Source organism: Melozone crissalis, unplaced genomic scaffold, assembly GCF_028551555.1.
Source record: "Melozone crissalis strain CALT ecotype California unplaced genomic scaffold, PUWL_Pcris_2 ptg000005l_1, whole genome shotgun sequence".
In the NCBI taxonomy this organism is placed as follows: domain Eukaryota; kingdom Metazoa; phylum Chordata; class Aves; order Passeriformes; family Passerellidae; genus Melozone; species Melozone crissalis.
Genome location: NW_026535783.1, coordinates 65,787,766 through 65,810,134, shown reverse-complemented (window position 1 = coordinate 65,810,134; position 22,369 = coordinate 65,787,766). Strand labels below are relative to the sequence as shown.

Here is a 22,369-nt window from a genome sequence, read left to right as displayed (position 1 = left end):
CTTCCTTAACTTCTTCTTTGCCTAATGATAGCGTGGTTGTGCCGACAGTATTTAAATAGTACCCGTGCTAGAGAACATTTCTCATGTGATAATTAGGAGTTCATCTTGGAAAGAAGAACAAAAACACCCTTTGAGTCCCTGTGGAATCGTACACTGGCAAAAGGGTTTTGTGAGTGCCTCTTTGGAGAACTTTCACCATCACTCTGCTATGTACACACAAAATGTGGCCGAAATACTGAGAAAAATGGGAAATCAGTGCTCAACACTCTTACTCTTCTTTAGGTAAAATGGTCTGCCCATACCAGAAAGCCGGAAAAGTGCCACCATTCTGTGAATATTTTTCCTAGAATAAAGTAACCAACACTTATGAGCTGATTTTTTCAGGCTCAGAGTAAACTGAAAGCTACTCACAACAAAATATTCATTCATATTTTGATCTAGCATGTTATATTTACTCATCTAGTCCTATTGCCAGCATTTACTGATTTGAAATATCACTTGTCTGACACAGAATATCTTCAGAAATTTATGTTACGTCACTTTCCACAAGTCTTCATGAAAAATCCAAAATGCAAGCAAGAATAGTTATTAGGTAATTTTATTTTTTAAATTTAAATTTGCTGTGTCATTCGGTTTAATGACAATTTCAGCATTATTTTCTTTAATTTCTAGACTATAAAATTAGGAATTTCTAAAGATATAAAATTATTCCAAAGGGCCAGGATTTTTTTTTACCTAGTGTTTTTGTTATGCTCCTACAACAGATCTTATTAAATTCAAAGGATGAATTCCAGTTTTCCTAATCTTGTTAAGGTAAATTAGAGATTACATTTGAAACCATCAGCCAAACCAAGCATTTCTTTTTAATGAGACTGACACCTCCATTCACTGCTCAGGAACAGAAAAAGAGGGCTTTTCCTAAACAAGACTTTTCTAGTTACTTTTCCTTAGCTTGTCTTTAGTTGATATCATGTCCTGGAAATCTTCTCTGGGATTGGATACTCTTTCTCTAAATTGCCAAGAATTGTAAGATTTAGTACTGATCTCCAAAACTCCTCCTACAGGTGCATGAGGATCAGACTCTAAAGCCATTAAAATGTGCCAAGAATGTCTGTGTTATCTAGAGCAATACTGAAAAGCAAGAGTAGAGTCATCACTTAAACTGTAAGTTTTATGCAGTGTATGAGTATTCAGCATTAATCTAAAGAGTTTGATAGGTCCTTTTCAACAACAAAACCTAAAAATCTTCACATCTTAATGACTTCAGTTTAATGACAAACTGACTTGATAATTGAAAAGAAAAAATTATCTCCATTCCAAGATAATAACTGAAACCAATAAGCAGTTATATAAATAAAAAAGCTAAGGCTTGCAAACTGGATTAGTGCAAAAGTGCATTACTAGAACTTTGTACCAAAACCTGCTTGAGTCCCTCAGAACACTATTCAGGACGACAGCTAAAATAATATCTGCATAGTATCTAACCTAGCCCTTGGAAGGGGCATTGGCTGGCTGATTTCTGAGGACAACACAGGCTGGTATCTACAATTACACAACTGTATAGATCAGTCATTAATAAAAAATAACAGACCTAATTATAATACCCTGAGTCAGCAATATATGCACAGAAAGGCATTAATAATACATAGAACTGCTAGCCTAATCTTAGAAATCTAGTACTTGCTAAGAATTTTAGGGAAATATAGCATTCAGACAAAAAGATTTTAGGGCTGCCATACAGATAGTTAGGTTAGAAAAACGGCACAAGTATTACCATAACATTTCTACATACAAACATTTGCAAAATCAACTTCACACAGAAGAAACGCAAATGGATTTGCCTCCAAAGGGCTTTCTTACAATATTGTTGGCATTTTACTTAAGGAGTGGTATTTCAGCATTAGAGCTACTGGAATTTGTACGCACTTCTGGCTCAATACATGTAGAGAAGTATTGCTTGAAAGCCAATGACTTTATAGACATTGTGTGTATCCATAATAATGGATATGGAAAACTCTTTATGTTCCAATTTCTCTAGCGTTTTACAAAAAATCCCAATATATACACACTTAGAGTTATAAGCAAAACATTTTCACACAGTCTTTCTCTTCTCTAAGTTGTATTTTGCTTCTTCAAGTGAGTGTCTTATAAAAAGTGTACTTTGATATTTTTTTCTGCTAATAGTTGAATGAATTATATTCTCAGGTGGCCCAATTATAACTGTTGCCTGTAGCCATAACAAAATTAAAGATTTCTGGAAACGTTTTGTGTGAAGTGCAGTTGATCAGCTAAGGCAGACATATTCCACAGAGTTTCAGCTGCCCTTATGCCCAGGGGCAGAACCCTTGTTTAGGACTTTAACAAAACAACAGCACTACCAATATTAGCACAATATCCTATAGTCCAAATAAAGTCCCTAACGACTTGAGAAAAGAATGTGTTTTGACTTAGAGGATGATGTTATTGAAAAAAAGGAAGAAAAACAATCACATTTGCACACACACAAAAGCACTGTATTTGTAGACTCATAAGTAATGAAATCAGCAAGTACAGTCTGTACAGTGTTATTATAATGACATCTGAAAACTAAATTGCCTTAAATCCTAGAAATTAATTACCCGTTTATATTTGTAAAGGTAAAGGAGTAGGTAAACAGAAATATCTGCAATCTTTTCTTCTGTGTGAATTGAAATAAATGGAATGCACACGTCTTCTAACCTCGGTAGCCCTTCGGAAGGATTTCAGGAAGTGTGGCAAGGTTACCTGTGGAGTGTATCTACTTTACAGTTCTTGTTTAAATCTCACCTGAAAGGAATGGAATTCATTGTTGTGGTAGTTTTCTCATGAGAATGCTATTGCCCCGAACTCCCAGCCTACTGCAAACTAGCAACACCCATTTCAGATCTCTGTGAGGATGCAGAGGTTTTTGCAACACACTATTTTTTATCGAAGTTGTGTAAGTAACAAAGGTTTCACTCTCAATTCTCTTTGCATATTGTGAGGGTTTATTTTTCCATTAAAGCAGAGAAACCATTTTAAAGGAGTCCTTCAAGCTGGCAGATTATTTGGTTTGCTAATTCTGCCCATTTCATCAGATGAACTTCTAGACTCCACCTACGGAATATTTCCAGGTAAAAATATTACCAGTATTACACACATTTCAAAAACTTTTTTCTTCTAAAAATTGCAGTTAATAAAGACCCAGATGCAGTGAAATGACAGTGGCAATTTATATAGTGATAAATATTCTTTCAGATTACTTTCTGCCTGTTGAATTAATAACACTGAATATTTTCCTTCCTATTTGACTACATTAACAATAATTTGAGCACATTACTGTAGTATCTGTCAAAATGATGGCATGTAAAACTAACAGAGAAGTCTTTCTCAAAAGTTGCCAGCTGGCAAAAATAACTGGAAGTTCCAGGGAGCAGTGCTTCTAAATAAACTTCTCCCTTTTTGATTTTTTTATTCATAAAGATGCTGACCAGTTCACACTGCATTCTTCCTTAAGAGCTGGCCTTATCATGTTTTTGAACTGTTGATCATCATCTGAGGGTCCATCTTTCTCTTAGACAATGACACGGTTCAGGTGGGTGCTTTTTAGAAACAAGGACAATTTCATTAATTCTGGAAAATTCCATCTTAGCCGAGTGCCATAGAACTGCTGCAGAGGAATCAGCTTGGAGAATAAAAATCTTTTAGCAAAGAAACAGTTAAACTAGAAGAGCAAAATCTTTAGCTTGTATAAAAACCCTTTCTTTTTGTGTGTGTTTTAGCAGATGCTTTCGTTTACACACATAATGGATCTGTTATCCTAGTTAGCTAGGGGGAAAAAGCCAAAAGTAGTATTGTTCAGACTTTTAAAATTGTTGTATTGAAAACCAAAGTGAAATAAATGCTATTCTTCTTTTGTTGTGGGATAACTGTGGTTTCCTTCTAATGAGATTCACAGATCTCATGAATCTAAAATCTTCATTAATCATAGAGAGATGTATCAATTGCAGCTCCTACATTATACACATAAAACTTTAAAAAATACAGCAATTCCTTTTTAATATGCAGCAACATACTTGAACAAATTATAGTAATTTAAGAGAAAAAAAAGACTACAGAATTTTTCTTAAAGAGAAGGATTGGATATTTTCATTCCTCTTCAAATCACAAAACCATAATTTCAAATCTCAAAATGAATCCCTTGTAATATAAAAGAAGAAATGGTAGCAATTTGCCAGGTTTTCTGATCAGGCTAATGATAGCATTTTCTGAAAGTGGAAGGCAAATTACTGTGATAATTACATTAAAACAAACCATGGCTCTGTATTCTCACTATTCTGTCATTGATTAAGCCGCCTTAAGCTCAAAAATGTATTGGAAATTGAAAGATTTATCTCTAGAATCTAGGATATATAAAAGAGCTAATGCTCTTTTTCACTTACCTTCAGTTGCAGACTAGCTGTGTAAATTAAAAGCTTGTGAGTGATGGGTCAAAATGTTTCTCTTAAACAGGAGCTGCATTCCTAACTCTGCTAATGATTTGTGGTGTTCACTGAATATGTATTTACAAATATTTGTAAAACAGGTTTTGTAGAAGGACAAAGTGATAAATTATATTAAAAATCCACATATAGTCTAAAAATCTTACTCTTACTTAAGATGCAAATGATTTCTTAACTGACCATTTTTTATTTTTAGGGATCATCTATCTTTTTTCCTCAGGGAACACAAAATAGTTTGTCATTTTGTCAGTTGTACCGACCATCAACTTCTGTGCTCTAATATTTCAGCAAAACTAGAATAGGAAATATATGCTACAATTTATCTGAGAAAGTCATCTGGAATAAGCTACAAACTTCCAGAAGTATCTTCATGAAAAGCAACCATGTCTTTTCTGAGAAATTCATCTCAAAAAATGGAAAGAAAAAAAGCAAGGAATAAGGGCTAACATGATTTATTAACTAAGTTGTGTATCCTTTCACAGCTGGCTTTGTTGGACTCTCTTCATTTCATTTCATTCACACATAGTGGTGAATATTGAATTTTGTGGCCTCTGTTTTTCAGTGTCATTTTTCTGCCTATTTTCCCAAGAAATGTCTCCTGCATTTACATGGGAGCACTGTTGATAACTGCTCCAAATTGCACCATAGTTACAGGAAAAGGATATTGAAATATGAAAATTGTGTGTGAGAAAAGTTGCAGGAAGATTATTGTGACACATTGTTCAACCAGTTAAGCTATCACCCAGAAAAAAAAGAAACAACAAATTTTTAGTCCCTATTTCCTAGTTGATACCCAGCCATTTTCCCCACGGGTAAAGATTTCAAGCTGCCACTATGTAAAGCTGTTTCACTTCTTGTGAAAGCACAAAAAAGAAGTGCCATAAAGACATCTTTCAAATTATTTCTAGAAATAAATAGTATGGAGAACATCACCCTTTTCCTCCATTTTTTAAAATATGAAATACAAGATATACCTAATTAATTAATCAATTAATTAACTAGAAGAAGTAAATAGGATCTAGGTCAGTTTAATGATAGGAAATGTGCATTTAAATCTGTTATTTTGACGCAGGCATCATTTTATGCCCTTAAGATGCAAGAAAAGCTCTTAGGAATTCTGATGTCAGTGTTTGTGGGAGGAAAGAAAGCATCCTGTAACTGCCCACACCTTTCTCAAGATACTTAAAGTAATTAAAGGAAAGGTTCAATTATCTTTAAAATATCCCCTTTCCTAAGTTGTGATAAAAAATACAGAGCTATAATTAAAATATGGTTGGAAGAATGAACACTCATGTTTTCATTCTGCTGTGGGGAACTAACCTGAAGTGAATTTAATATAACCCCTTGTTACGCTTTTCTTGGTGTTTTCCGGGGTGACAAACCAAGAGCTGCTGGGCCCCCGAGCAGCACCAACCCGCCACGCGCTCCAACACTGCCTCATCAAGTCCTAAAACACAACCTTGGGCTGCAGCTCCCAGCAGCGCAGCACTCCTCTGTGCAGAGGAATGGCGAGTTTGTGGTCGCACCCTGCTCCCAGAGCACTGAGAAGAGCTGACAAGAAAGAACAAAGCCTGGCTCGCTGCCCCTGGAAGCGCGGCACAGCACAAACACAGGCAGAACACTGGAATGCAAAACAGAAATGTCTTCTCATTCATGCCTTTTCCAATTACAAACCTCTAAAATGCCCTGCTTAGGCCTTAAATATCTACTGATTTTATCTGTTACTGCTTTCAAAAGAAATGGAGACTCAGAATAGCAACATTTTTTTACTATGGAACACATGACTTGAGGAGTCCTGAGGGCTGCCTTGTGCCTGCACAGATGCACGCATACCCATGGACACAAAAATTTATTTGCACAGTTGATAACCTGTCCTGTGAGAGAGATCAGAAGGGAGAAGGGGCCTAGCTGCTTCAAGTACCTATTCATGTTGGAATGAAGACAAGTGGGGAATTCTGTTGTCCAGAATGTAGGTATTTAAAATAATTTAGAGACTATACTAGATCACTTTCACACTTCAGGAGGTCTGATGTCTCTTAGATGTATCCCATCTGATACAGAAAAGTTCCAACTAAAATATATGCTCTCATTATGATGACCTCATAGTAAAGTCAGCATTTTAAAATTATATTTCTCAACACAATGTCATCTATTTTAAGGTAAAGACCATATTGCTCCTGTGGTGTGCATGTAAGATGGTAGGAAAAATAATAAAAAGAAAGGCAATAGCAGTTTGATGAAAAATGAATAATTTGATTATTTTCATGGTGTGGATCAATAATGCTTTGCATCTACTGAAACACACTGCCTGGAGGCACTTGGATAATCAATGGCATAAAACAGAGACTGTCTTTACCCAGTCTCACAGCCTCTCTTGATCTTTCTGGGGAGGACCCTTGACGCCTCTAATTTATGTCAAGTGCATATCAAAGAAATTCCAAAATGCCTGGCTCATAAAGAGTGTTTTAGTGGTACCCATTTGAAGTCTACTTACATATGTTCCTTATGTAACTCTGTTTAAGTACTTCCCTTCCAAATGCCTGGGAATTCTTAGGCATAAAAGCTACCTGGTATGAGCATAACAGTCAGTACCTCAGAAAAGGAAGCCTGGTTAGATGGGACAAATCTTCAAACCTTCTCTTCACTGCAAGCTGACAACAGTACAAAGACAAGAATTTTGGCCAACCGGGAGTGTAAATAAACCCTTCATCACCACCCAAGAATTCTCTTTAATGATGTGCTGGACACTGACATTTTTAATTTAATAGAGCAGCCACTGGAAAAAATTAGTTCTGCATGATACTGGGGAGAGACAGTTGAGAACGCAATTTTGTTCAGCAATTTCTCTGTACATTTGCAGAGGAAAAAGGGAGTTGGCATCTTCTAGCTGCCAAAAATCCCTTAAGTTAAGGATACTTACTTCATTCTGTCTGTGGAGCTATTCTTCCCATCAAGGCTTTGCAAACAAGAAAATAATTCCCAGTGGTAGTCCCGCCACTACACTGTTCACTGTAACAGTGTTTACAAATTTCTTAACATCTTTTATCTACCATACTTTGGATACTTGAAGATTCACACACACACTCGCAAGGCACCCAGTCAACAGTGCTTTTTTATCTTCCCTGAAGCTTTCTTAAGTAATATTTTTTTTTTCCCTTTTAGCAGTTGACTTTTTTAAATACAAAAGATGTTGTATACTCCTCTAAAAACCGAGAAAAGCGTTTACCAGCAATTAAAGGAATACAGACTGTAGTACATGTCTATGAAAATGACATATAGTTTAACTTATGAGGCAGTAGAGCTTGTTTTCAACATCAAGATCATTGATTTTCTATAGCAGTTAAAGACAGGCCAAAATTATTGCACTTATTAGATCCTTGTTGATTGTTCAACATTAGCTAAATTCAAAAAATAAATACACGTGCAGAAGTGGTTAGATGGTTCTGGGTCAGGTCTAATTCCCAAGGTCAAGTTACCCTTTTAACATTCTCTAAGTACATAATCTTAGCACAATCCATCAAAGAGATTCACACACTCTTTTTGTCTGTTGGCTCTCATAAAACACTAATGTTTAGGAGATTAAGTGGACTGAGCTTTGATAGACAGAGCAATTCTTCCAAAGTGCTCAACCTCCTTGCAAACAGGAAAATGCCTAAGGCTGGCTTTGCAAAATGCTATTTCTAATTTTACCACTGACCCGGATATTATTATTCCTTGCCATTTGAAATACTGTGTTTTGTCACTGTCTTCTATAGTGCACTGTGAAGTATGCAAGATAATGGTTTGGAGCATGAAGTTTCTTAGACTAAAACCTGTTTTTCCATAGAGAGTATCCAACCAGAAATCCACAAGCCTGAGAGATGCTTATGATGGGCATCACAAGCCAGACATTTTGTTGATGATGGCTGGAAAAGAAACAATCCCTGCAGGGTTATGTGAAGACTTAAGGTCAGAGACTCTGGACCTCTAATGATTTTTCCTTTAGCTATTCTGCTGTGTTCCTGGGACTTGATCTCTCTTCTAAACAGGAACGTGATTTCTGAAGGCTATATACAGGGTGAAGTGGAAATGGACTGGCTTCTTCCTTTTTTCTTCTAATGATTAAGCGCTAAAACTTGTAGACATTCTTACTATTCTCCGAGTATAAAGCTACATAGTAAGAAACTCAGTCTGTTTTTCTCTTTTTATCATTATGATTTCATTAAAACCTTTGTCCTTCTGTTTTAAAAACCATGATATATGATCAAGAGCACAGACATATAGAAAATTGCTGTATCACTCTTGAAGTTACACTAAGATTTTTTTCCCTTTCTTTTTAAGAGACAAAGTAGTCTGTCACGCTTACAACATGACATGCCAACCACTTTCAGACAAAAGTATTCAAAACAGTCAGAGGGCAGATTTTATAAAAAACTTGTGAGCACCTCAGGCTGCAAGTGTAACCTACAGATGTATTTTGAAAATCTACATCAGCAAACATTCATAATGCTCCTTCTAGCCCTCTGTGTGACTTTTGAGCTGCCTATGTGAACACAGCACACCAGAACAGTTGCTAGAGTAGTGACTACTGAACATTTTGTTCAGAAGAACATAAATCCTGCTGCCTCCCTCACACACACAGGAACACTATCACACTCAGAACAAGGCACCAGCTCAGGAAAAGGCTCCTTACCTGATCACATCTCATCAATCCCAAGTACCGGAGGGACTTGCTGCGCTGAGCAATCTGGGTGGCTCCACGGTCCGTGATCTCTTTGCACCATCCAACATCCACCGTCTCTATTGTCATGCTGTATCTCCCAATGGCTATCAGAGCTGGAAACACATGAAAGGCATGAAATGCACAGCTCTGCAGATGGCAGCCTCAGCTCCATGCACACACTGAACAATGCTGAAATTGAGTTTTGAGAAGCAGTTCTCATGCACTTTGTAAATTATATTATATTTCATAATTCTCAATAACGTAAAAGCTGTCTCTCCAAAATGGAAGTACAAACACACACCAACACACAGATAAACATATTTTCCTATATATTTTCTACTAATCAAAATAAATAGACCAATTAGCAGACATAATCTATAAGAATTCTTTTAATTACTTTTTCCAGAAGAAGCAAGACTCAATTAATAAGATTGAAATGAATGCAAAATAAAAAAAATCCTATCTCACTTTTCAGAGAAAATAACTGACTTCATACTACTAATAATTTTTTTTTTCCAGGAAAATAATACTACAAAGACAGGACTGAGATTAACAGGACATTTTGTGAGTCAATAAAACATAGTTTTAGAAAACCCTGCAGGAAATCTCATGCCATTTATTCCATAGCTGTATTCTAGAATTCAATTTTTTTTCATTGTTCATTTTGGTGATGTAAGAACGATGGTGTGTCTCACTGTCACTTTTTCTTCACATACACTTTTCCAGTAAAAAAATAAAGAAAGAGTTAAAAAAGTCATAAGGAATTAAAAGAAAAATTTAAACCTCTATTAAAGGAAAAGAAAGAGGATCTGGAATTTCTGAATGGGCTGAAAAAAGGTATGTAGGAGAAAACGACAAGGAATCTGAACCGGCTGGGACAGTTTTGTCATGACATGACAATGACACAAAAGAAAAAAATCACTGGCACCCTGGTTGCCATGGACTGTAGCACTTTTCAGACATATGGACTCAGGAAGTCAAGCTGGGATTAATTAACAGAAATTCTAACAGCTAAAATCTGTCTAAGAAAAAAGGCCAAGGTTTCTGGTGTAGAAGTCAGCCACCTGTATATAATCAAGGGGTAGGATGTTCACACAGTTTGTAACTCCAGCTATAAGGCAGCCATTGAAAAGGAAGATGAAGGAGTGACTTATTCCAAGTAATGTGTATATCTTTAAAGAGTTGACTTTTCAGCAGCTATAGGGCTGTTCTGTTCATGCTACATTCCCAAATGTCAGGGGAAGAAAAAAAAAAGGAGGAATTTCAAAGAGCTGGTAGCTCTTGATATATAAGATATCGATCTTAGCTAATCAGCATGTAAATGAGATCGAGAAGAAGAGAAAAAGAACCCATCTCACCTTCCAGTGGTTCTGCAAAGAACCGCATTGCTGGTGTACAGCAGTGAGGGCATTTGGATTATTTACAAATATCTAGGTGGACTTGATTAGCAAACAAAATGAGCCAAAAGATGCCAGAAACATTCTCAGAAGCTGTGGAAGGGGAAGTAATGCATAATTCTTCCTTTCAGCAGCTTTCCAAAATATTAACTGAATTTTGTTACTGACATATTGTATGTATGATAAAAGCACCTATGTAGTTTCTTTATGGTTTCACTGATATTTGTAGGACAATGCCAATTTCGTAGTCTCTTTCCAGCACATTTCTTGAAAAGAAATCCTAATTTTGCAAACTATAAATACATATATAGCAGAAAATAAACTTCCTACATTTTTTTAGACACCTTTTAAAATATCACTATAATAAAAAGTAGGGATAGTTAGAAAATTTCTGAATATATTTTTCAATAGGAAAATCTATAGTAATTATAGATCATTGTACCTCCACACAAAATGTTATAGACTTGAAGTAGGGCAAAAATACTGAAAGCCTTCCACTACATTAGAATAATGTAAGTTCATTTGAATATTTTGCCACTGTTTTAAAGTTACAACCATATTTTGCTATTTTCAGTGCTTCATAAACTGACAAAGAGAAGAAAATCAACAAAGAATACTATCATGAAAGTGCCACTAAAGACCAATAGAACACACTGGCAAAATATGTCCCCAGATTAGCAGACATCTCTCTGGAAAACCAAACATTTTGACAACAGTGTTATACTGAAGTTATACATTATACTGAAGTCATATAGTACTACACTTCATCTATCAAACACAGAAGCTATGCCATTTGAAAACTCCAATGACCATACTTTCTGGAAAATTCCATGTGTGGAACTGCATCCTTACAAGAACATTCTGGGTTACAGAAAAGACACACTATGCAGTTTCTATCAGCATTCAGCAGTGGGAGATAAAGAAAGGCCATGAGAACCAGTGAAAATGTAACAGTACTTTTCCAGAACACTTTCCTCACATGAAAAATGTGGTCAGGGATTTTCTAAACTGGAGCTTATGCCTCTGTACTCTCATAAGTTCATCTGATCAGTCTTGTAGCCCACAGAACATAATATCCATAACATCCTGTGGCAAGGAATCCTGCAGCTCAGGATTCTTTCCTCTTTGAAAAATCACCTTCCCTTGTGGGAAATGCTTCTTGGAAATCCCAACAGACTGTATCAACCAGGTCTTCTTTATTGCTTCCTGACTTCTCCAAAGTACTGAAGTACAACCTCTCTTAACAGCTGTGTCAACACTTCCTGGATACATTGCATTTATTCACATGTTCACTAACTGCATTCCATATAATAATTAACTCACCTTATGCAGGCAATAGATTTATCAGTTAATATTTTTCTGATCTTCCCTGAAACACTTTTTTATATACTTCTTCAAGGCAGTCCTGTGGAATCAGGCCAGTTTACATGAAGAATTACACAGTGCAGCAAGGAGCCTGGCTATTTCATCCTCAAGTTCTTTTACTGAGTACACACATGTCTCTTGCTTGCATGAACAAAACATTTTAAGCCACAAGTTTCAGCTAAGAAAATGTTTGCTTTGCTCAACAGCTTTTCTTCCTCTGTGCACTGGCTCACAATAATCAGAATACACTGTTATTATTCAAAAGCTTGGCAGTAATTTAATGAGGAAACATGCAGCAAAACCCTTACAAAACTAAGTTTGAATTCTGTGACTTGAGAAGCTGTAGCACAATCAGCAGTGAATAGCCAAAAGTGTGTTTGAACACTAATGACAGCTGGGCTTAAAAACATGGTCAGCGATCAAAGGGAAGAACCTGACACACTGAAATTAAGCAGAGAAGGATACACAAAAATACCCAGAGTAGTTTGAAGATGTTGGCTTTGACATATGAACCTCTCTTTTTTTTTTGAATATTTAACAAGGCATCCAATTATTTTTCTCCTTTTTATAGTCCCATTTATTTTGGCAAAAGCAACATACCATATTTCTTTTTCCAGCGCTAGGTTTGTGGAATGGAAATCAACTGATGTACAGCCCTTACTCTGCAAAAGATAAAGTATAATGTCTCCAACTGGAAGTGGAAAATCATCCCTACACCTTGAGCTGTATCAAGCAAAACTGTTTTTTTTTGTTGTAATGGTACTTGGCTATTGAAGTTGAAAGGACCAGGTTTGTAGAAAAGGGAAACATCTTCTGGATGATCAGCTGGAATAGTTGAGAAAACCAGACAAATTTCATCCATAGTGTACTACCACTAAGAGCAAATTGTAATTTAACCTTACTTTATTTTAAACTGATTAAATTAAACTGACACATATAAATGCATCAGAAATGTCTGTCACAGGGAAGGTCTCTGTTCAGCTGTGCATAACCTGTGAACCCAGAGGCTCCTAAGTGGGTGTTAGCTTCAAGTCTAAGATTGCTATAACAGAAAAATAAAAGTATCTTTGCTATAAGCAACTGATAATTGGCCTACTCTTAATTTAATTTGAAGTTATTTTTATGTCTGGAAACAAATATCCCAGGTTTTGCACAATATTACCAAATACAACTGTTTGGAAATCTGGTGTATTGAACACAATTATGTCCAATTAAAAATATTTTTTAATGACATGCATCTACTACACTGTAGAGTGCTTCCCTAATCAATAAGTCTTATTTCAATTTAACTGAAAATAAACCTCTGTAAGGCTTAACTGTCCTTCTGTTTTCTTCCTGTTATTACCTAAAATGCAAATGTACAAGACACTGCATTTGGTCAGCCTTCAGTGAAGCCTGGGCAAAAAAGCTTTTAAAATTAATTATGATTGATATCTTTCATACACCAGGGCATTACGGACACATATGAATTCATGCAAAAATAATTTTTGCATTTCTTTTCTTTCTTTCTTTCTTTTTCTTTCTTTCTTTCTTTTTCTTTCTTTCCTTTCTTTCTTTCTTTCTTTCTTTCTTTCTTTCTTTCTTTCTTTCTTTCTTTCTTTCTTTCTTTCTTTTTCTTTTTCTCTCTTTCTTTCTTTCTCTCTCTCTTTCTTTCTTTCTTTCTTTCTTTAATGTCAAAAGCAGTTAAATGTGCAAGAATTAGAATTCAAAATTTCCAATCTCTCTAAGGGCTTTAGACAGAGGAGAAATCAATTAGTCGACCAAGGATTACCAAGAAGCAGTCTTCTTACAGAAATTTCCATTATATTTTTATATGTATACGTTATGTAATATACATCTATAATTAATATTTATCTATTAATATATATATAAAACATAAATTACACAAAAGAACATACTGCATTATCTTTTAATTTATTTTATAGCCAAAAGCTATTAAGGTGGCTTTGACAGTTATCTACTCACTGCTGGGGAACCTAATTTTTAAAAAAACATTAGAAGTTTATAAGACTTAAAACTGCAATAAGCAGATGTAATAGAAATAAAATTAGCAAAGAAACCAATACATTCAGGTGTTAAAAATACGGTGTAACAGATCAGCTTAGTGGATTTGGAAATAATCTTCTGCTGTTGTTGGTGCTACAGAGTTATTCTCATTTGCCTGAGTTATTTAAAAAATTAATGGACAAAGCTCTGGAGAGAGAAGAAAATATTCTACAAGATAGACCAAAAATAGGCAACCTAAAAAGTCTTTTCTATCTTTTATTTCTGTTGCTCTATTGAATTAGAAACAAAAGAGAAAGATGAAAATCATCCAGATAAATTATAAATATCTGAATGCACTGAAGTTTTAACAGTCACCAAAATTATTTTGATATTTCATTTAAAGTGATTTGTGGAAATGAACTTTAAAATTAGCATGCAATTAGACACAAACACTTGCAATTTGTAAAATACTGTTGAATATAGACAATACACTGCCATCTGATTTGAATATATTATTACATTTACAAATAGAAACCTTAAGTTATATATGTTAATAACACTCCCTACAGTATAGCTTAAATATTGCTTATATATAGAAAAGGCTTTTCTTTACAAATGCTTGCCTATAAAAACTTACATTAGGGCAACAGAATTTTATTCTCCAGAGCAAATCTTGATGCCATGAAAAAGCTCCATCATTTTGCCCACAATGCTTACTGCACGTTTAGTCCCTGCACTGATGAGGCTGGTGGTTGTCTGCCATGCAAATTACTAAATCCTGCAGTTTAGCTAATCTGCTATGTGCAGAAAGGCAGTACATGCCAATTTCCATTTCCATGTGTCAAAAGGTGTTTAGCTGCTGCAACCATGCACAGCAGTGGAAGAAATCACTGCTTTGCTACCTTGCTCATCCAGCAGAGGAATCACAGCTCACAATTCATATTGCTTATGCCTCAAATGAAAGACTCACTGAGTGATACAACTTTTTATGCAATTCATTTATTTCTGTTTTGAAATTGTAAGAGTATTTTGATGATTAAATTAATGTTTGTTAATCATATCCTGACATAAATCATGCATCAAGCACTGTAGTTCATCTTGTAGCAAATAAAAGCTACCATGGATGTATCAGTGCAAAATTCCAGTTGGTGCTGGTTTCCTGGTAAAAACTCTAATTCTGCCTAGGCTTTTGGACATCCAGCTGACAGGTACTATGACATTGTTTTTAATTCCTTTATAATCAAGACCTTTCATAACAGCTACATTTCAGTGCCACCAGGAAATAGCAAAGCAAGCCAGACAGAATCTGTACAAAAACTGGCCTTCTACCAGGAATCTCAGCCAATTCCATTTACAGTCATGCATTTAAGTACATTCCTGGTTTTCATTGCAGTTCCCTTGAAATTAAAGTAAAAACATAGACAGAGGACATAGCTCTGAACTTCACTGTTCTCATAATCAAATGTCAATCTTTATTCCCTAACTAAATTTCCATACAGTACATCCATGTAATAGACATATAGGGTATCAAGGAAATCCTTTCCCTATGGTACTGAAGTGATGCAAAAGGGAGATTGGTCAGTGGTCATTTAAAATACATTTTACACAACTGGTATTTTAGTATTTATAGCAAGTGCTCGCAAAACATAGTGCCCAGAAATGTACGTGAACAAGTAAATACTTCATCTTTTGTCAATCCTAGAGATATTTAGAAACAAAGCTGCCCAACCTCTCAAGTTTTCCCTGTGGAATGCTGTATCACTTCTCAGCATGGCCAACCTGTATTTTAACACGGTATATTTAGTTTTTTTCCCTACTGTCTTCATCTGCCTCAGGCTGCTTGAGATCTCCTGTGATAATTTTACTGTTGAACCTTTGTGCTTAAGTTGCTTGGGCAACATTTCTTGAGAATGAAGGATGAGACTGCAACAAAATGCAGAAAGATAGAATGGCATGACCACAACAGAAAACCAATCTAACCAGAGGCCTCAAGGAAATGAAAAGGAGACAGACTGTGCTCCTTGAGCAACCCTTTTTTTCTCTAAGAGTTAAGAAAATGTGGTTAAATCTCTTCTCTCTGAAATAATATTTTAAGCTTAATTTGGGATATGGTGGAAAACCACTCGAGTAGTGATACTAACTGTTAAGTTAAAAAAAAAGAAGCTGTCTGGAAATGGTAACACATAAATTTATATATTTCTGCTTTAAGTTTTGAAAAGAAAATTTCATTGTTTAACTTCTTTGTTACCTAAAGAACCATACGGAAAATGCCTGGATGAAGAAAGTCCCAAGGACTGAAAAGACCTCATGTGGGAGGAAAGATGACAGAGTCACCTCTCATGCAGAAAAAGTATTTTACTTTATATTTTGTATATAAAATACATTTAATACAGGTAAATACTTTTTCCTTCAGAGTCACAAAAATAAATGGTATAGAGTTACTTGTCTATGATCTGGTTATGGTAACCGTAGTTACCATTAAGTTGGTACAGTATACGTTGCTCTACTCAATATGAACTTAATTAACTGATACAAAGAAATCACTAACTAACAAACTTACCAACTTTCCTCCTACACATAAAACTCCATGAAACACATGGCACTTAGAAGACTATGACTTCCCAAGTAAAATTTATCCTATTGCTTGATTTACTTCTTCATCTTGGCTATTTGATACAACTAAAAGTATGTACAAATCATAAACATTTACAAGTACAAAGCTTACTACTTTGTAGTAAATTGTTGCCCTACAATGTAAGCAAAGCTTTGCCCTAAACTATAAATTAAATTGAAAATACAGAAAAGAATGATCTTTCAAAATTATCTTAAATGTTACAACTATTAAGTTTCCCCGAAAGTCCATACTAAGAACAAAGCTAACCTATGGATAGGAAATGGTTTGTTGTGTTTTATAAAGGTCTCTCAAAAAAAAAATTTCAACATTGACAACAATGAATTAATCATAACTGTATCTGCAGTCTAAATTAAATCTATTAATCCAAACATAAACTCTGTGACTTTTCAGCCATTTCAGTATATTTTACTCAATGCATACCAACAGCAAAAAACAAATCAAAACAAAGCATCCCACCCTCCCAAATCTTCAAAACAAGGATGCAAAAAGACCTTCGTACTACAAACTGAAAGGCATGCAGCATATTTACTTCTGTTCTAACTGCAGACCTCTTATAAAAATATTTTAAAAAACCATTTCAGAAATGGATTGCAGAAGTGGTTGGAGTTGTTGATTTTAACCCCTAGGTTTTAAGCTAAAATAGCCCCTATGGACCAAGCTGTTATATACCAGCTCAATTTTCACTTTCCTGGGGACACTAAAACATAACTCATTTTCTTTGTGTTATTTTATACTGAAGTAATTTCCATCATTGTCATATACATAGTCTGAATATGAACGGAAGGCAGTCAGCCTGGCTTCAATCCCCAAGAAAATCATGGCACCAATTTTCCTGGAAACCACATCTTAAGGACAGAAGGATGAGTGGGAACAGGCAGCACTGATGTAGCAAGTGCAAACCAAGCCTTGTCAATCTGATTGCCTTCCTATCATGAGACAACTGGCTCTGTGGACAGGGATATGTAAATTTCTGTTTTTTGTATCAGGAGACTATTGAGAAGAGGTGCTATGGACTGTTAAAATTACTTCTTCCAGTCTACAGAACAAAACCTTTTTTTTGTCACATTAACAATGACACAAAAAATTAAATGAATCCTTTTAATAAGGAACAAGGAAATTTAAGTTCTGTCTTTTCAAAACAAATAATGTGGCTTGGGTTTATTTAAACAACACATACCTAACCTCTGAGAGCTGTAACTCCATGCTGCTGTTGTATGCAGAAGCTTAGCAGAATTCAGATACAACAGCCACTACTGACGAACAGCAAAAAGCGAGATCTGTAAACCTGAATGATCTGAGGTACATGCAATGCATTAACCTAGAGAGACAGGAAAGAAACAACCTCTTTTGAAATTCAGAATTGCTTGGATAACTGCTGTATGCAGTGCTCCCAAAGTTCTGTGAACTGTTCTAAAAAGTCATTCCTTAGAGTACTCCAGGAACTATAGATAGTGACAGAAAGTAGAACATCAAATATGGAGCGATCACTTAATGTTTTACTGGAGCAGTTTAAGATCATAAACTGGCAGAAGCTAGAAAAATAACTTTGTAACACTAAATAAAGATATATTAATTTATATAGAATTTTAAGCTATTAAACAATAGTATGCACATTGCACATATGTAATATGCACACCTACATAATTCAAAATATTACAATCACTTATTAACAGACTATTGTGGTGAATGAATTAAGTTTGTCAACTCCAAATTTCACAGAAGAAATAAAAATTCAGGATGCAGAAATGCTGGTTGTCAAAAGAAGAAGAATTTTACATTAGCTCTTAGTCACATGGGATTGTAAGAGAGGGGGCAGAGAGTAAAGATGCTTTCCCAGAGAGGGAATTTAACGGTTTAGCCTGTTCAATTGTGAGATCAGGCAAGATTAGAGCGCGCCTCTTTGGAGAATGACAGAAAGTAATCCTAAATGATGTGGGAACACACCCTTTTGTACATTTAGCTTTGTTTTTCCTCTCCTAAGGAATCTAGCTACTGTATTCTTCTGATTAATAAATTGTGACTTTGAAAAGCCTGCTTGATGGTCTGCAAATACTTGCTGAGACAAAGGATGACATCTGTGACAGAGGTCTGTACTCATTCTGCCAAAGACTGAAAATGTTGAAAACACAGGTCCTAAGCTCAAGAACAACAGAATTATGCATTTTGCCTTTTTAAAGAGGAGTCATAAATTCATCAACTTGAAAGGGTACACATCAAAAAGATTAAAAGACTGAAGGATGAAGAACATCTAATTAATGCATGACAGCATGTTACTTCTGTCACGCACTAAAGAATTTCACACTGTTTGATGGTAGAACAATAACTACTTAAATCATGATTCAGTGTAACAACTCCTAATTTTTGATAAGCTTAGCAGCAAGTGGAGTACAATAGATACAATTTTAGTACATAAAATTGAATCAAATTGAGACAAAAGAGCCAAATAAATACTTACGAGAAGATAAAACTGTTTACAAAAATAGAATTTTATGTACACATTCTGAAAGTGGAAGAAAATGGTTGAAAGTTTAGAATTTCATTCTAAACTCCTGTAACTCCTGATGTATATCTGTTCTGTACTCAACAAGAGGTTAGATATTTGACTGTTCACCAGAACACACAAAAAGACAATACTTTTGCAAAATGTAACAGGCAATGCACCCAAATAAATCACACAGCACGAGGTGTTACACCAGATAGGCTGTTCATGTATTTCAATGACCATGCAAAACTTTTTAACTCCCAGAAAAAAATCCCAATGCCATTTAAGATATTGATACCGTATTTACTGTTCTCTACTTTAAGAGTACAGATTATTACTCCTAAGAATCACATATTTATTTCTCTAACCCAGACAGTTCATACTCACTCTCCTTACTCAGTCTTCTTGCAATATGCTAAGTGAAGACTGGAAAATTGGGGTTCATGCAATAGAATCAGGGTTGTTGTGTAATCTTGTATAGTGGTATGCCTGGGAACTCAGAGCAAGGGCTAGACAGAACATCACTGAACAGAATGAAAAAATTACTGCGCTTTTCAAGACACTATGGATTATGTTATCAAAAGGCAGCTATGCTTGAAAGGGATATGCAGAACAGAAAGCGAGTGATCTTATGAAATATAACACATTTTGAAAGAAATTAAGAGAAGACAAAAGAACAAAAATTTTAAAAGTGAAACAAAAAAGATTCATACACATATACATGTAGACATATTTGTATAGTCCACATAAATACATGAATATTTGATAAGAGAGAATATTAACATCTTTATTAAAACTCTTTATAGCTCTGGAATATTACTCTCTGGCATATTATGTTTCCCCTTTAACTATGTTTCTTTTTTTTCCTAAACAAATTATAATAATAAAAAAGTTTTCATTGAACATAGTAGAATGCTTTCCATGTGCACATCTGCAACATTTTGGCTGTGCAGTGAACTGCTAGAAATGTGAACAAACAAACCAATGCAAATCCTCAATATATCAGATAAAGCATCACATATGCTGATTGTCAAATTTGTCTGCAAAAGACCTGTGTATTTAATACCAGTCCAACAGCTACTTCCCACATTGTTGAGGACCACAGTTTGAAAGCTATTATTTCAAAGAGAGGTCCATAAAGAGAAGGAAGAAATTATTCAACTTGAGATGGTAGTAAGAAAGTCAAAATTAGTCTATAGCATACTGAAGAAATGCTTAGGCTTGTATTAGAAAAGCAATCTGAAAAATAGCAGCAACAGTCGATATTACCTAGTGATGTGACTGATTAACTATTATGGCATTTCCATAGCATTAAAAAAAGAGTCTGAAAAAAGAACATTCAGACAAAATAAACCGTGTGCACCAGCCAAGCTGCTCTTTCATCTGTTTCTTAAAGATACTTTAATTTTGTCTAGAACGTCTTCATACACTAGTTTTGCCCTCTTTCATCAACAACCAATTGTTACCTATGTAACTAACACTAATATGACCGCTACATTTAGGAAGCTTCACTGAAGATGTAGAGCTAGTCAGGTATCACCTTGAATTCTGTGTTCAGTTTGGGCCCCTCACTACAAGAAGGACATTGAGGTGCTGGAGGGTGTCTAGAGAAGGGCACTGGAGGTGAGGAAAGGTCTGGAGCGCAAGTCTGATGGGGAGCAGCTGAGGGAGCTGGGGTGTTTATCCTGGAGAAAAGACAGCTCAAGGGAGGCTTTTCTGCTCCCTACAATTCCCTGAGAGGAGGCTGAAGCCAGGTGGGAATCAGCCTCTTCTCCCAAATAACAGAAACAGGATGAGATAAAACAGCCTCAAGTTGAGACAGGGGAAGTATAGATTTGATCCTGGGAAACTTTCTTCACCAAAAGCATTCTCAATTACCAGGAAAGGCTGCCCAGGGCAGTGGTGGAGTCACCATTCCTGGAGGTATTTGAAAGACAGGTAGATGTGGCACTCTGGGACTTGGATTAGTGCTGGACTTGACAGTTTATGGTTGGCATAATGGTTGGAGTGAATGATCTTGAAGGTTTTTCCCAACCTAAACAATCCTGTGATTCAAAAGATAGAGCATATGGACAGCTAGAGCTATGGGACAACATAGTTCTTCAGGAACAATTTTGAAGACAAGTATCAGACAAGGCAATTAGTTTAAGAGTAAGGGATACAGTTCAAGTAAAACAGTAATAATGTTTCTGTTTCCACTGTTGAAGGGGAAAACCTAGTTGAGCAGGAGCGGGTATGAAGCTAGGACACAGCCAGGATGAAATGAGCACAGCCAGTGACAGCATTTATTTTACAACCTTAAGCTTGTGCAGACTTCTTATCTAATTATGCCTGAGTACATTCGTGGATAAGTGTTTAAGGCAGCTCTGGGAATAGCATTTGCTGTTAAAGGCTTTGCAGTGATCAGCAGAAGTGCAAACACTGTATTTTGTCAAGGAGAAATGAATCTTCACATGCAGAGAAGGCTGGACACCCATGGAAGAAGGCACGAAGATGGCTAATGCAAGGTCCATGTTACCCTTCCAGATGTGCAGCTTTCCCTAGTGTCCCAAACACCAAACATATTTGCCAGAGTAGAGTTTAAGCTATTGCCAAGATGTTAACTCTATGTGATTTCTAAAGTAAAATAAAATAAAGTAAGAATTAAAACACATGCTCTTATAAATAATCTATAGGTATTTATTTTATTTCACTGAACCCTGGAATTGATATAATTTTTCTTAAAATTGCTGAGTTAAAGTATATTACTGAAAGTAACTTTAGAGATATAAAAGGTATCCAAAAGGGACAGACAATAAGGTTTCGTGCAGTGGCTGACAGACTGCTTTGACTGTTTCCTATTGTAGCAATTGTTGCTTAGGTCTTAGATCACAGCATGAACTTACATGCAGCATGTGCTGCAACAAATCTATACAATAAGGGAAGGACAGACTGTCAGCCTCAATTCTGCATTTTCCTGGTTTTTGTCAGCATGTATCAATCCACAGCTCAACATAAATTAACTTTAACACAGGATTCTGTGTCTGTTAACACAACATTTAATACATTCCAATGCAGTTATATTGTTCTGCTTTGGAAAACACAGTCAGAGAAAAGTGATGTAACTTGCCATTAATTTCATTATGACTAATGCAACTGAGGTTGTTCATATAAATCAATACAACTGGATGCTGAGAGTGAGCACAGCTGACAAGGAGAAATGAAAATACTTTAAAAAGGTTCCATATGGTGAATCATCACAAGTTGGCTTGAAAAATAACAAGTGAACTACTTTTAGAAAACTTGAAGATCCTCTTTATTTAA

The 22,369-nt window shown here is 35.5% G+C and overlaps 1 protein-coding gene across 1 annotated transcript in view; it reads right to left on the bottom strand.

The window, feature by feature from the left end:
- FBXL17 (F-box and leucine rich repeat protein 17) overlaps nt 1-22,369 on the bottom strand; it is a 272,487-nt gene that overhangs the window by 5,592 nt on the left and 244,526 nt on the right. Inside the window, exon 8 of the mRNA XM_054286349.1 lies at nt 9,172-9,314. Within this exon, the coding sequence (XP_054142324.1) occupies nt 9,172-9,314 (143 nt within the window). The remainder of the gene's footprint in view (nt 1-9,171; nt 9,315-22,369) is intronic.